Source organism: Chinchilla lanigera, unplaced genomic scaffold (assembly GCF_000276665.1).
Source record: "Chinchilla lanigera isolate Chin_1 unplaced genomic scaffold, ChiLan1.0 scaffold00012, whole genome shotgun sequence".
Lineage (NCBI taxonomy): Eukaryota > Metazoa > Chordata > Mammalia > Rodentia > Chinchillidae > Chinchilla > Chinchilla lanigera.
The window spans coordinates 9399379-9412683 of NW_004955413.1; the positions used below are offsets into that span (position 1 = coordinate 9399379).

Sequence of the window (13305 nt, forward strand, 5' to 3'; positions counted from 1 at the left end):
GGTCTGTGCACTGTTACTCTTCCCACCTCCGCTGTCTCCGCCACATCCAGGCCTTGCCTGGGCATCCTCCTCCCGTCCTGTCCTGGAGCGACACTGCGGTGTGAGCCGCCGGGTTCCGGTGTCCCTCCTAAGTCACCAGCAGAAACGGAAGACACTCTCTGCGCCCTCGAGGTCACCGGTCAGCCCGTTGATAACCGGTTTCCTCGGTGCAGAGACTCCAGGGTGTGTGACCAGGCTTGAGCCCACACGTGGTGTCACCAGGCCAGCCAGTGAGTGGGGCACTGCATTGGCACCATTCCTCGGTCTTTAGGGACCCGCTGACACTCAAGTGCATGCAGGCTCGGTGCCGGCATAGCCGAGGCAGGGTGGTCTCTCATTTCAGAAGAGAAACAAAACGCAAAGTGCTGTTGAACTTCTGTGGAAGCTTGGCAAGTACAGCGGGTTGACACCCAGAGCGCTCAGTTCAGTGCTGGGAAGGCCACTGCTGCTGTCATAGAGCAGCTGAGGCGGGAGAGAGCTGCCTTGGGAAGCTGCAGGGATGGGATAGATGAGGCCTCTGCCCTGCTACTTAGGCCTGGCAGGTGTCTCAGAAATCACTTTGGCGTATCTGTAGCTCAGCTAAACTTTGTGATTCTAATCAGATACTACCCTGTAAGGTTCCTGGAACCCAGAATGATATGTACGACAGAAAATGGGTTGACAGAATAAGCATGAACCAAGTGTGGTGGTGCAAGCCAGTCCCAGCACTCGGGGGGCGGAGGCACGACAGTCACCAGGAGTTCAAGGCCAGCCTGGACTGCATAGCGAGACCCTGTCTCAAAACAAAACAAAAAGAATAAGCATCAGTGTTCAGACTATATGGGAAAAACTTTTAATTCAGGCATACATAGGACAAAATTAATAGCTTTTCTAGTATTTTCTTTTCCTTTCTTCCTCCTCCTTTCTCCCTCCCTCCTTTCCTTTTCTTCCCTTCCTTCCTTTTCTTTTTGCAGCACTTAGTTAAACCCAGGACCTTCGCACAGTCACAATTCTCTTTCTTTGAGACAGGACCGCACTAAATTGTCCAGACTGGACACAAACTTGCAGTCTTCCTGCCTCAGCTTCCTAGAATGCTGGGATTACAGGCATGCCTGCATAGCTTCTTGTAGTTTCTAATGACCAAAAGTAAAAACCAAGGTAGTTCATTTCCTTTGAACTAGAAAAACAAGTTAGAAACTTGAGCTGAGGAAAGAGGCCCAAGGAAGCATCTGCAGCGGCCATCTTTAGATCCTTCTGCTTTCCTGGGATCTGATGCCTTCCCTTCCCCACAGGAAGGCAGGAGCTGTCTGGCTGAGGAGGTGAAGGAGGTTGGCATCTTGCAAAAGAATTGGAGCAGGGAGCTGGAAGTGGGGAGCTGTTCCTCCGTTAGCCCACTGGTGAAAGCAGCTCATACTTAAATTCTTGCTGGTGGTCAGAATTTTACGGGGTCCTTTAATCGTTTCTTGAACAATTCATTAGAAGGGACTAATCAAGAAAGGTGCTGTGTAACTTAGAAACCTGTGAAATAGCCAAGGTTACCCTAGAAAATGTTGCGGGAGGGAGCAGGGATGTCCACTCTTACTAAATGACACATTTTCCCTCTAGTGATCTGCAGTATCTGATCATGTATGTGAGGGTCTAGTGCAGACTGTATTCTAATCTATTGATCCTTTCCTACTGCTTCATGCTGTTGCTTTTGTGCTGCTTTACTAATCTGACAATACTATATATTTCAGTATTTGAAATGGCTAGATTAGATCTCTCTGAATTTATTTTTAATTCCCAACCAGCACAGACTGAATGACGATAACGAAAACTCTCATTTCCTTCATTTAGTCTGATAGGTGGGTTTCTGGTTTTGTTTTTTGCCTTTTTAAAAATATTTTGAGACAGGGTCTTGCTAAGTTGCCCAGGTTGGGCTTGAATTTGCCGTCCCTCTTGCCTCAGCCTCCCAGAGTACTGGGATTACAGGTAAGTACCACTGAGCCTGGCCAAGAAGTGGCATTTTAAAGCTATCACCGTCACTGTGTTGTTTTGAGTTTAGTGTTTAGAACCCAGCTCTGACCAGAAGAACACCCTGTGGCCTTCTAAGTGGAAACTGCCGATTGTCTACAGAGCTGGAAAAACCATGATTCTCTCTGCACTCGGTGGTGTCACAGACGAAATCACAAACTGTGATGCAGAGGACGCGTGTGAGTGGGCCTTCCTCACGGTTTGCACTTTGTGGTTTGCCCAGGCAGCAAGGCAGGCACAGCCTGCCATGGACAAACTGAGCCAGTCAGCTCCTTTTCTTACAAAACATGGTATTAAGATTTGGGTCCTAAGCAGATGGCTAGATGGTGGTAGTCTGCTTATCACTGGGTGGAAGCGGAGAAGAACAAAAGCCGAATCAGTATTTTGTAAGAGTGCATGTTAATCTGCATGGTGTGTGGTGGTTTTGCAGTGTTGCCATCTTGGCGAAGGGGAACTTTCCCACAAATCCATTTTGCATTTCTCTCCAGTCATCGTGGACGGGAGGAGAGTAGCAGCCATGCCAGTCAGGCCCTGCACCATCCCGTGGGTATTTTCTGAGCTCTGCTGCCCCTTGGTATGGGCAGTGGCGGGACCCAGCCTCTCCAGCTGCCCCAGAACCGTGCCTTCAGTGTCTGTAAGAGGCCGCCATGGGTTCTGGTGAGAGAGCCGAACACTGGGTTCTGGTAAAGACAGGCGCAGGTCTCAGCTGTCCTTGCTGTCCTCCCCTGAGCACCCACTCACCTTCCCGCCCCGCCACCTGCCAGTGTCACCAGCTCCCGTCGCTGCTGCTCGGTGGGTCCCTCAGACACACCATGCACACGCTCTGCACCATTCCTCGCAGATCTGATGGAGCCCTGGGTAGTGAATGTGGCACCACCAGCCCTTTCCCTCTTCCTTGTCTTACTTTTTGCCAGTGAATCCTGAGAATCACGACTGCCACTGGAGGAGACATGTATGATAGATCGCGTTCTTGGTTAATTCTGGATGACTTACCTGGCTGCAGTAGGAGGTCTCCGGGATGTGGAAGTCCAGCCTTCATCCCCGGTGAGCCGTTTCCTTTCCCTAAGCCTCAGAGCCTTGATTGGATCTTCAGTGCACTTCAGAGGCCCATGGTGCTATCGGAATGTAGCAGGCAGGGCCCAGTGGAAGGGAGCTGGGTCCTCTCCAAGGGGAGATGGACCGTGGCCCTGCCCCAGCTGCCACAAAGGCGCTGGATTTCTCTGCCACGCACTGTCACCAAGATGTTTGCAGGGTCCTCATGCTAGTAGAATATCTGACAGAACTTACGGGTGACCCAAATAATTTTTCTTTACTAATCAAGGTTCATTCCTTGAGGCATGATTTATGCTAAGCTTGTGAACCAGCTACTTTTAATTCAGTCTTTGAAACTGTCATAGTTACCTGACCAGAGGCAGCCCAGACCATAGCTGAGCTAACGCTCTCCAACTCATGCTGTTCACCCAGGACACTGCTTCAAGGCCATATTTTGCATTTTACCTGGGACAGTATTTTTTAGAAACTGATTCTGATGTTTTATCTAGCACCAAAACAAACATTTTACATAAACATAAACTGCAACAATGTGACTGATTTATAAATATCTTTTATGATGGTGTTAATTTTTTCAGTTAATTTCACAACACTTTAAAGATAAAAACAAGTATGATACTGTTCTACAAATATGAATGATCCTCTCAGAATGCTAGAAATCACTTACCTGCATTTTCCTTTTATAGATGTAGGAGAGTAATGAAGTGCCTAGGCAAGCATTATTTACTAGACCTAAAACACTCCTGCCTAGTGTTAGAAGAAAAAAAATTAGACGAGTATTTAAAGTAACAGTGACCGCTTTGGGGCTAAAAAGTTTCCATGAACTAGTTCCGGTACGTGCACTCGTACCATTCACATCGTCTCTGGACACTCAGGGCTCACTTTAATTTTGCCACTTTAATTTTTCACATCTCTGAAACCTACACTTCCTAGTTTCCCCCTTCATTAAGCTTTTGTTTAATTTTAGCGTCAGATCCAAATGAGTCTCTGGGAGGCTCCAGCTGGCTGCACAGCGCGCTTGGCCTTCAGGCCTTCCCACGATCTAACCTTGTTGTCCTGACTCTCCTGCTCCGTCCACCACCTTCCCTCTGCGGAGCCTGAGGTACCCCCCAGCTGTCAGTTCTTCCTCCGCCACCTGTTTTTCTCAGCGCCCTGCCCAGCTGATTCTAGTGCTGGCTTACCCAGTCTAACCCTTCCTGTCTTTAAATCTTAAATCTAACTTCAGCTCCAAAGTCTTTTACAGCCAAGTTGAGGTCACTGCGAGTTGGCTGATGGTCATTCTGTCTGCTTGCACTGAAGGTAAATTCATTTCTTCCAATGCATAGTTGTAAACTGACGGGACTAAGCTACTCATCTTATGCCATCGTATCCACTGTCATAAGCACAGGTAAGTCATGAAGGTGTACACGGCCTGGCCCGAGAACAGATCCTTAACCCTTACTTTTAGTTCTTCCTATAATTATAAAATCCACACAGTGTATTAAAATGTGCACAAGTATGTAGCGGGTCTCCTGCCCACCCAGTACTCCTGTGAACGGAGCCCTTAGCAAACGCCCTAGGTTTCTAGAGGGCAGCGCGCATTTGGTGTGCACCTTAGAGGCGGCAGCAGGCACTAGCGTCAGCCACCCATCCTGGGTTCTCGTGAGCGACAGCACACACTAGTCCTGGCACCACCACCGCTTTAATGAGCTAAATCCTCGTTCACTTGAGAACAGCAGGAAAGTTCTGCCACCACCTTTGTTTGCCGGTTTGGTTGCTGTGGCTCGCACCAGGTCTCAGCAAAGAGGTCCTTTCTCACGTTTATGTATAAACAGGTACCAGTTTTGATTTTATTTCATCATATTAACATACATGACACACCAAAATGAGAAATGCACAATGGAACCATTCAACAGCCTGCCTTACTCCAAAGGCACACTATATTCATATTAAACATTTATACAGCCATTCCACCTAACTTTACAAATGTCCCAAACCATTTTCCAGCATTTCTCACATAGAAGTCTAGTTCTGTGCTGTAGAATCACCGTTCTGTATCACCCTGGCTGACTCCAGGGCTGCACGCTACAGGGAGCCCCTGAGCTCCACAGGCCACCCAGGACTCCCCCCGGGGCTGCCCTTCAGCGTGGTGCTCTTGATTCCAACTGATTATATGACATTAGTGATCAAGGACTGACGGTTGTAGTGTGTGACGTCACAGTTACAGGAAGGAAGGGGACCGTGGCCAAGAGAAACCCTAAATGGCATAAGGCAGACTTTTGTCCAACAGTCTGGTTAGAACCTGCCCCCTAGCCCTCCAGAAACAGCCTTTAACAATGGAGCTACTGGTTTCATTTCTTAAAAATATTTGATAGAGGTGACCAGATTCCGGATGTGAACTGTTACACGTTTGTTGTATACATGACACATCAAAATTACCATGTGAAATCTCGAGAATGCTTGATTACATAAAAGGTGTACATAGAAAAGTCGGATCGTTTAACAGAACTGTCTCAGTATGGTAACCACACGCTCCCCATGCAGCTTACACTCCGCCTTCGTTTCACGCCCACACCATTATTTGCACACAGCCAGTTATGTCTATGAAGCGCATAACCCTCATGATCCAGCCAGTCAGTTCTGAATTATGTCATTCTATGCTGGTTTTAGCAGTCACCATAGGAAACACAAAGTCGCATCCTAGTCAAAGGACTATCCATTTCTCACACATAGAAAAACCTGAGATATGAGTCAGCAACTAGCTACACTTACAGTAAAGAGCAAGGACAACACCTGTCCTACTTCCTCACCCAAAAAGCTTCTGATGAGAATTAAGGCTTCAAAAGAGGACTTTACAATAGTTGATAAAACTGAGCCAGGAAGGTGAAAAACAGATCCGCACTGTCACCTGTGTACTGTTCTAATTACCTCCTGTCCTCAGCTGCCAGCACTGATTCTATGTAGTGATTGTAGGTCAAGGACTGAGAGACCACCTTGTGTCCCTCCATTTGGATACCAAAAGCACGCAGGGGGGTGGTGTTTGAAAACAGCTGGCTGTGACTTTCCACTCTGTTCACAACTGAACAAAATCCAACAGCCTTTTCTTCATCTTCCATCATTCTGAATACTCCTTCTTTCCCAAAACCTTCCTCAGCCCTACTAGCGAATGTGAAAGGCTGAAGGAATTATAAAAATACCACCTTCATCTCGTGCCAAGCGGGGCAAAAGCCATCAAGGAAGTGTTTTCTGCTTCTCGGTAATTTGTACCTTCCTTAATCTCTGTAGTTTTCTCTCTAGGTGGTTTCCTATAAAATTCTGCTTTGTTATACTTTTACAAACTGTATCCACTGCAGTGAAACAGAAATGGAAACCATAAATTTTTGGCTGAGAACTTGAAGGCTCTGCCACTCTGTTACCAACTCAAGTAATATCACATTGGCTTTAAACCAAGTCAATTTCCAATTAAAGGATTAAAAATCCCATTTTAAACAACTCTTTGATTTATAGAGGGAGGCAGACATGGTTAGCCTCCCACCTTTAGCTTAAATCGTGTTGCCAGGTTCCTGGCTAACTTAAATCCTAGGTAGTTGCCCTTCTCTTTCTTAAAGCTGGGGAGAGGGGGAAAATACAAACTCGGTTGAGGCCTGACTGGAATTTTGTGCACGTTTGAACTGGTTGGAAAACTGACTCGCTACCTCCCTATGCACAATGCCTAGAAAACGGGCTCCCAGACATGGTAGTGGTGAAAGCCCCAACTGTCCTGTCTGAGGTACTAGGTTTGCTCTGAAGTAGATCCGGGCAAGGCCCCCAATGGTCTGTCCAGCAGAATGCTGTTCGTGTCACTCGGCTGGCGGCTGAGCTTGGCTCGTCCGTCAGCTTTGGACAGGACCGTTTCTCTTGAATGTACCATCAGGCTCAGTCCCTAAGAGGATGCGCTTGACCCACAGCTGGCTCAGTCTCAGCACTAAGGTGCACTATGGAAGGGACCGGACAGAGGCCAGTGAGCATCTGAGATCTCTGCAGCATGACGTGACAAAGGTAGAGGGTTTTTGTCCTCTAAAACCAAATAAGCTTGTTTTTGTAGGAATGTGCAGTTCACTAAATAGAACTGTTTCCTCTGGTTAGGGGGAATTCTAGCATTTGCCCTTCCACTTTTGTTGAAATACTAGCTGACCTCTCACATGCGGATGTGGAGAGAGAACAACTGTGTTGATCCATCTTTTGCCTTTACACCACAGCTCCATTTTCCAAAAATATATATGTAGATACACATACATATTTCAGATTTACAGGGAACATTTTTTGTGAACAAGAAACACCGTCAATAGCAATCACAAGCGCCCCCTCACGAGACCTCAATGATTTCCATGCTGCCTGAAAAGCTAGACTGGCTCCCCACCTTGCCCAGCTCTTCCCGGGACCTGTTCTCCGACATGATGCTCTCGCCAAACTCCATCTGGCAGCTCCTGCGCTTAAACTGCTTTTCAAAGGGACTCTCTTCATGCCAGCTCCGCCGAGAGTCAGCCCTGTCACCTGGCTTCTGCCGCCTGCGCACCGAATAGACTTGGTCGCTACACGTGGGCAGCTGGCTGCAGCTGTAGGCAGAGTAGCTGGCACTGCCTCCGTAGATGGCTGAAGCGGAGTAGAAGTGAGAGCACTCCGTGGCAAAATACCAGCTGTTGGTCAGGGAGGGGGTCGAGGTCTGAGGAGACAAGCTGTCTGAGTGCCAGCCCTTGAGGCCCAGCCCCGCAGCAGACTTGGTGAGGTGCTGCTGGCTGGTGGAAAGGCCGAAGAGGAAGTTGGTGTGGTAGTTGTCCTCCATGCTCCCACTTCGCTGCAGTGGAGCTAAGAAGGACCTCTGGGGGGCGCCGCTGCTGCTGGTTCTTACTGTGTGCAGTCGCTTGCTCTGGCCCTCCGGAGGCCTGGCAGGCTGGGCCTTTATGTGGGCTTCCTCCTTATCTGGGGTGGTTTCTGGAGTCTGCTCTGACACTTCCTGAACTGGGGAGAACTGGCAGAGCTTGTTGGTCCCATCCAGGGCAGCGGACGGTTTGTAGTATTCCAGAGCATCTTCTGACGAGAAGCCGTGTAAGGATGCTGCCATGCTGGCCGAATATGAAACCGATTTAATATCCAGAGAGAAGGAACGTTTGAGCTTATTGCTGTCTTCCAGCTTGTCTGAGGACAGGTGGAGCCCGTTGAGCGCCTGTGCCAGCGGGTTGCCCTCCAACAGTGGTGGCTGCACGCTGGGCACGCTGGCAGGATGCAGAGGCCTTTGCCCTACTGCCTCCGAGGTAGCAGAGTTGGCACAGCGTGGATTGAGGGACATCTCGCTCTTCTGTCCACCCTCCGACACTGCAGGGACAGGGTCGTTTGACTTTTCCAGGTGTAGCAGCTTGAGTTTGCTCTTTGGCCCTGTCGCTCCAGTCTGGTTCTTGATCTTCTTCTCATAGTCCAGAAGCTGGCCCAGAAAATTGAAGTTTGGAGATATAGTAGGTCTCTTTTCTTTCACAAACCTGTGAAGAGAGGAAAGAGCAAAAACTAATTTTACCACTGTACTTTATCTTAAGAATATTAAGTGAGTAAATGGAGCATGACTAGTGTAAAAGCTCAGGGAGGCCGCGAACGCTGGAGATGCCAGGAGCTCCGTCACGTCCCGGGCACATCCTAGAGGGAAGAGCCAGGGCCCCGAGTCTAGGATTGGCCTCCTGATTCTCAAGGACCTCCGGTTCCCAGCGCAAGTGAGAAGAGGATCGCTGTGCACCACCAAGGACACATGGCCACGTGACGGGGCTACTGTCCGAAGTACCACAGTCACTCACCAGCTTCCGCTTTCTAATATCCCCCTTTGATGTCTCTACTCACTTTGACATTCCACATTTTATACTGACAAAAAAGATGGTATCGGATGGTCAAAGTATCAAAGCACCTGATTCTGACTTCCTTTCTCTGTACTCAACATGACAGCGGAAGCAGCTACGCAGTACCTGTGGACGCCGAGCACCGCACTAACGCTCTGAGTTAGTGGTTCAGTCCCCAGACCTACCCCGTCTCCTGGTTGTTTTCTCATGTAAGTACAAAGTCCCTAGGTGGACCTGTCCAAAATCACAGAGCTGGTACATGATGCTGCTGGGTTTCAAAGCCCAGTCTGTCCAAGTGTGGGTCTAATTTTGTAATTACTATGTTAAAAAATGATTCATCAAGAGATCAAAACCAGTAATGGATTTTAACAAACAAACATTTGTCTAATACAGGTATTAGATTCTTCAGTGGTGCCTGAAGCTCATGGATGTTTTGTCAGATGGCACTAGAGTTAAACTACACTGAAATCGGCATTTGAACAGGGAATACAAAGAACTAAAAATAAATTCCAAGTAACCTGCATCAAATGAACAAGGCCAAAAATAACCAGTTCAGCTGTACCAAGTACAAACGTACGGGTGCCATGAAACAACGCCCTCATGCGCCGTGAGGGTGAGAGCGCCTCTTCCGCCTCTGCAAGAGCAGGCGGCATTGAGGGCAGAGCCGCAGTGAGGGAGTCAGCACAGGTACAGCAGCCACCCACCCTCCTGGTCCTTCTTCTCATAAGCTGGAGGGGAAGCTAACTTCTTTTTCCCATATGACAATTCAAGAAGTCCAACTGCTAACACAGGCCGGCTCCATGCAGTTTACTGCATGAAAACTGGCCATCCCTCCTCAGCAAGGGAGGCCGCCTTAGCCTCGGTCACCAAGCAAACTCTGGGCCCCAGCAGCACGGCCACCTGTCTGCTTTCCCTTTTGAGAAACCTGGTCAAAGTCACACATTGCAAAATCTGGCCAACTGCAGAATGCAGGAAATTTCACTCAGTGAAAGAGTTTGATGGCTAATTTTATACTTGCATGTATTTGGCTTTTTCCTCACAGAAATACGAAGTCTGAGCAGAGGAGATTCATAATAAACATTCGACTGGAGCTTTTCCCTCTCATACATAAATTAGAACTATCAGTACTACTCCAAGCTTGCTCACTCACTAGGAGGGAAATCTCTGCCTAGAACTTAAAAAGCAAGTTAAGCTGAGGATGAGTGTGACACATTAGGGCAAAATGAATGCTAAATATTAAACGTGCACTCTTTTCCAGCCCTGGCAGGACCATTTAATCCAACACCCACGGTAACCTGTGAAGAGAGTGATTAAAGTAATCGTGATCTGCTTTAATCTGGTTGCTGAACCAAGCCACTTCGTATTTCAGGACAAGTGAAAAGCCAGTCACACAGCCGTGTTTCCGTCCTCACCTGTAAGCCTCATCTAAAGACATGTCCATCCTCTTCATGATGTAGGCGATGGCAATGGTGGCAGAGCGGGAGATCCCCGCTAAACAGTGCACCAGGACACATCCATTGGAGGCTTTTGCTTTCTCTGTAAGAGCGAAAGTCAAGAAAGGGCACTGGTAAAAACTGTGTTCAGCAATGAAATCTTGTTTGCATTTACGCCGTGTCTTCACCCTTGCAGCACAGTTTCTTTCTCTGCTCCTCTGAGGAGGGCGGGAAGGCATTTCCTCCCCACTGGTATGCACGGACAGTAAGGTCTAAACATGTCAATAAGTGACATTACTAACTCAGGCTGGCTGACTCTTATTTCAGTATTTATATTTTTTACATCATTCTAATAAATGCATGGGGTATAAATTCTACATGACATGGTTCTGTTTGTTTAGTGTAGAAAATTTCTTAAATACAGAAACGTGTACAGTATAAAGGAAATAAGACCATCCAAAGGTGTACACCTAGGACACGGCTAACATTGTTTCCTCACGTCGTCTGACACTTTGATTTTTCCCCCACTTTAAAAATCTGTTTTCATTTCAAACATATGTGACATATACTGCTGTTTAGGAAGGAAGGAGACTGACTGAATTCACAAATGACATCACAGCATAACACGAAAGACACCAGACTTTTTTTGCTCCCAAGCCTGAGGATTGAACCCAGGGCCTCAAGCATGAGTGTACCACTGAGCCACACACCCCAGCCAAAGTTACTTTACAGGGCTGTGTTCATATGAATGGCTTGTCTGTTTGTTTTTAGGAAACTTTCCTATATGTCATAAAATGGCTCAACTTGCTGAATTTAAGAAAAAAAAAAATGTATATACTAGCAACCAGGGTTACTAAGTCACTCTAATTAGTACTAAGAGAACCTTTAATGCTCCTTGACACTCAGAAGTTACGCTCCGAACTCACTGTAACATGGTAGAGTCAAGGATGCTTTGTTAGGACCAAAGAACCAGGGCGATTCCACGGGCACTGCCATCCCGCACTTCCTGTGGGCGCAGACGAAGCTGCTCTGAACAGACCGGAAGCACCAACACTCTGGGCAGTGCTTGGCATCTCCATTCTCAGGTATGTGTGTGCTTAGCCATAAAGCTGCTGCCACGCAGCTACCACTTCTCTCCTCCATATTCTTTCCTTCTTTCTCTTGTTTTCTTTTTTTAGTACTGAACCCAAGGCCTTTGCACTTAGCTATGTCCCCAGTCCTTTATTTTTATTTTCAGACAGGGTCTGGCTAAGTTGTCCAGGCTGGACTTGAATTTGCAATCCTCCTGCCTCAGCCTCCCAGAGTGCTGGAATTACAGGCTCATTCTTCCTTTCTTATTTTTGTTTTAACTGGTACTACTAAGAGTTTATCAAAACTTACATTAAAATAAACAATCAAGCAAGGAATCTGTGCTTTTGTAGCTGAATAATACAAGGCTACTCCAGTCTCACAGCCTGTGTTATACAGTACAAACTTCTAGTGTATATAATGTACAGTGGTGACTCCATTCATGAAATGGATTCTGTCCATGATTCTGGCTGCAAACTGAGTTGGACAAGAATAGAATCAAATTCAATGGTTAGGTTCAATGTTGACCTTATGGGGACATGTGATTCAGTTCTTGTCCAGTTTTGTGTGCGACCAAAATCAGGGAGAAATTTGAGTTCGTGAACCAAGGTACCAGTGTACTCATTTACTTTGTATAAAACCACCTGCCAGTTTTGAAGAGTACATGAATATACTTCCCTTCTAGATAGGAAAACTAAACACAGTGGAGCAACATGGAAGAATACTATGCAACACTGAAAGACGACAGCACTGCACAAAAGAACAGCACATAAACGGTGTACAGCAAGCTCCTGCCTGCACAGCTCTCCTCTAGCTAGACAGCACCAGGCCCATGCTACTCACTACCCGCTCCGCATTAGCTGTTAAGACTCTCAGAGCCAAGGTTTTCACTTAATCCCATTAAGAGACAGCAATTCGGATTTTCTGCAGAGTTACTGTATCTTTCCTAGTCCCATCCTACTTGGCTCTGGCCCTTTAATCCCATCTTAATGTATGTGAATATGTGTATCTTCTGGTCCCAAACCCTTACTGTAAACTGTGTACTTCAAAAACTTATTAAAAGTAAGTCTGTTTTAAATTTTCCCCCCTAAATGTTGACCACCATCTCATTATGTTAAATAAGTACCTCAAAAATTGGACCATGAGGGCCTAGAATGGTCCTTCCTGTTCTAACATTCCTCCGAAGGGTCTAGTGCAAGGCTCACGGTGTGCACACAGGTCACCCCAGCTGATATGTACTATAAAAAGCAATCTTTATGGAAAACACGAAGAAGGTTGGAAGGAAGTAAAACGACAGTATCGTGTTATGATGTCAAGGTTATGGGTTTCTGGTTTTCTAATTTTGTGCACTGCGCTTACGTTGTTTTTGCAACCACAACTGTTTTGATAATGCACTGTTGAGAATCGAAAAGCACTTCTACTGGAGCGGGGTCCTTGGTGCACCGGTTCTGGCATATGCGAGTGCTTGGCTGAGTCCACCTGGCTGAGAGGTGGAAACATGACGAGAAAGCCCTGCGGTGGGAAGGGATGCAGTGCGCAGGGCAGCCTGGCATGGCTGCCACTCACGAGCTGTGTGGGACACAAGTAGAGAGAAGGCTCCAGAGGCGGGACCGCTGGTGGAGGGGCTCTTGGGAATACTAGGCTAAGGATACATTTATATGTAGGAAATCAAGGAGCCTCTGCAGGTTCCAAACAGCAAGGAAGCAGTGATGGTGTAACCAGAAACAGCAGGGTGATGCTAGAGAAATTCAAGAGGGAAAAGGACCACAAAAGACCAAGAACCTAGTGAAAATTAAAGTTCCAGAGCTAAAAAGGCAGTAATAACTGACATTACAGGCTACTCATATGACAACCTTAAAAATATTTAGTGGCCAGGCACGGTGCTA

The 13305-nt window shown here is 47.1% G+C and overlaps 1 protein-coding gene across 4 annotated transcripts in view; it reads right to left on the bottom strand.

Moving 5' to 3' along the window:
* Positions 1–4880: 4880 nt before the first annotated feature.
* Positions 4881–13305, bottom strand: part of Dusp16 (dual specificity phosphatase 16) — a 76803-nt gene continuing 68378 nt past the window's right edge. For all 4 annotated transcript variants that reach the window (XM_013511424.1, XM_013511423.1, XM_013511422.1 and 1 more), the window contains 2 exons: positions 10331–10454; positions 4881–8573 (listed from right to left, as the gene is read on the bottom strand). In XM_013511424.1, the coding sequence (XP_013366878.1) occupies positions 7406–8573; positions 10331–10454 (1292 nt within the window). In that variant the 3' untranslated portion in view covers positions 4881–7405. The remainder of the gene's footprint in view (positions 8574–10330; positions 10455–13305) is intronic.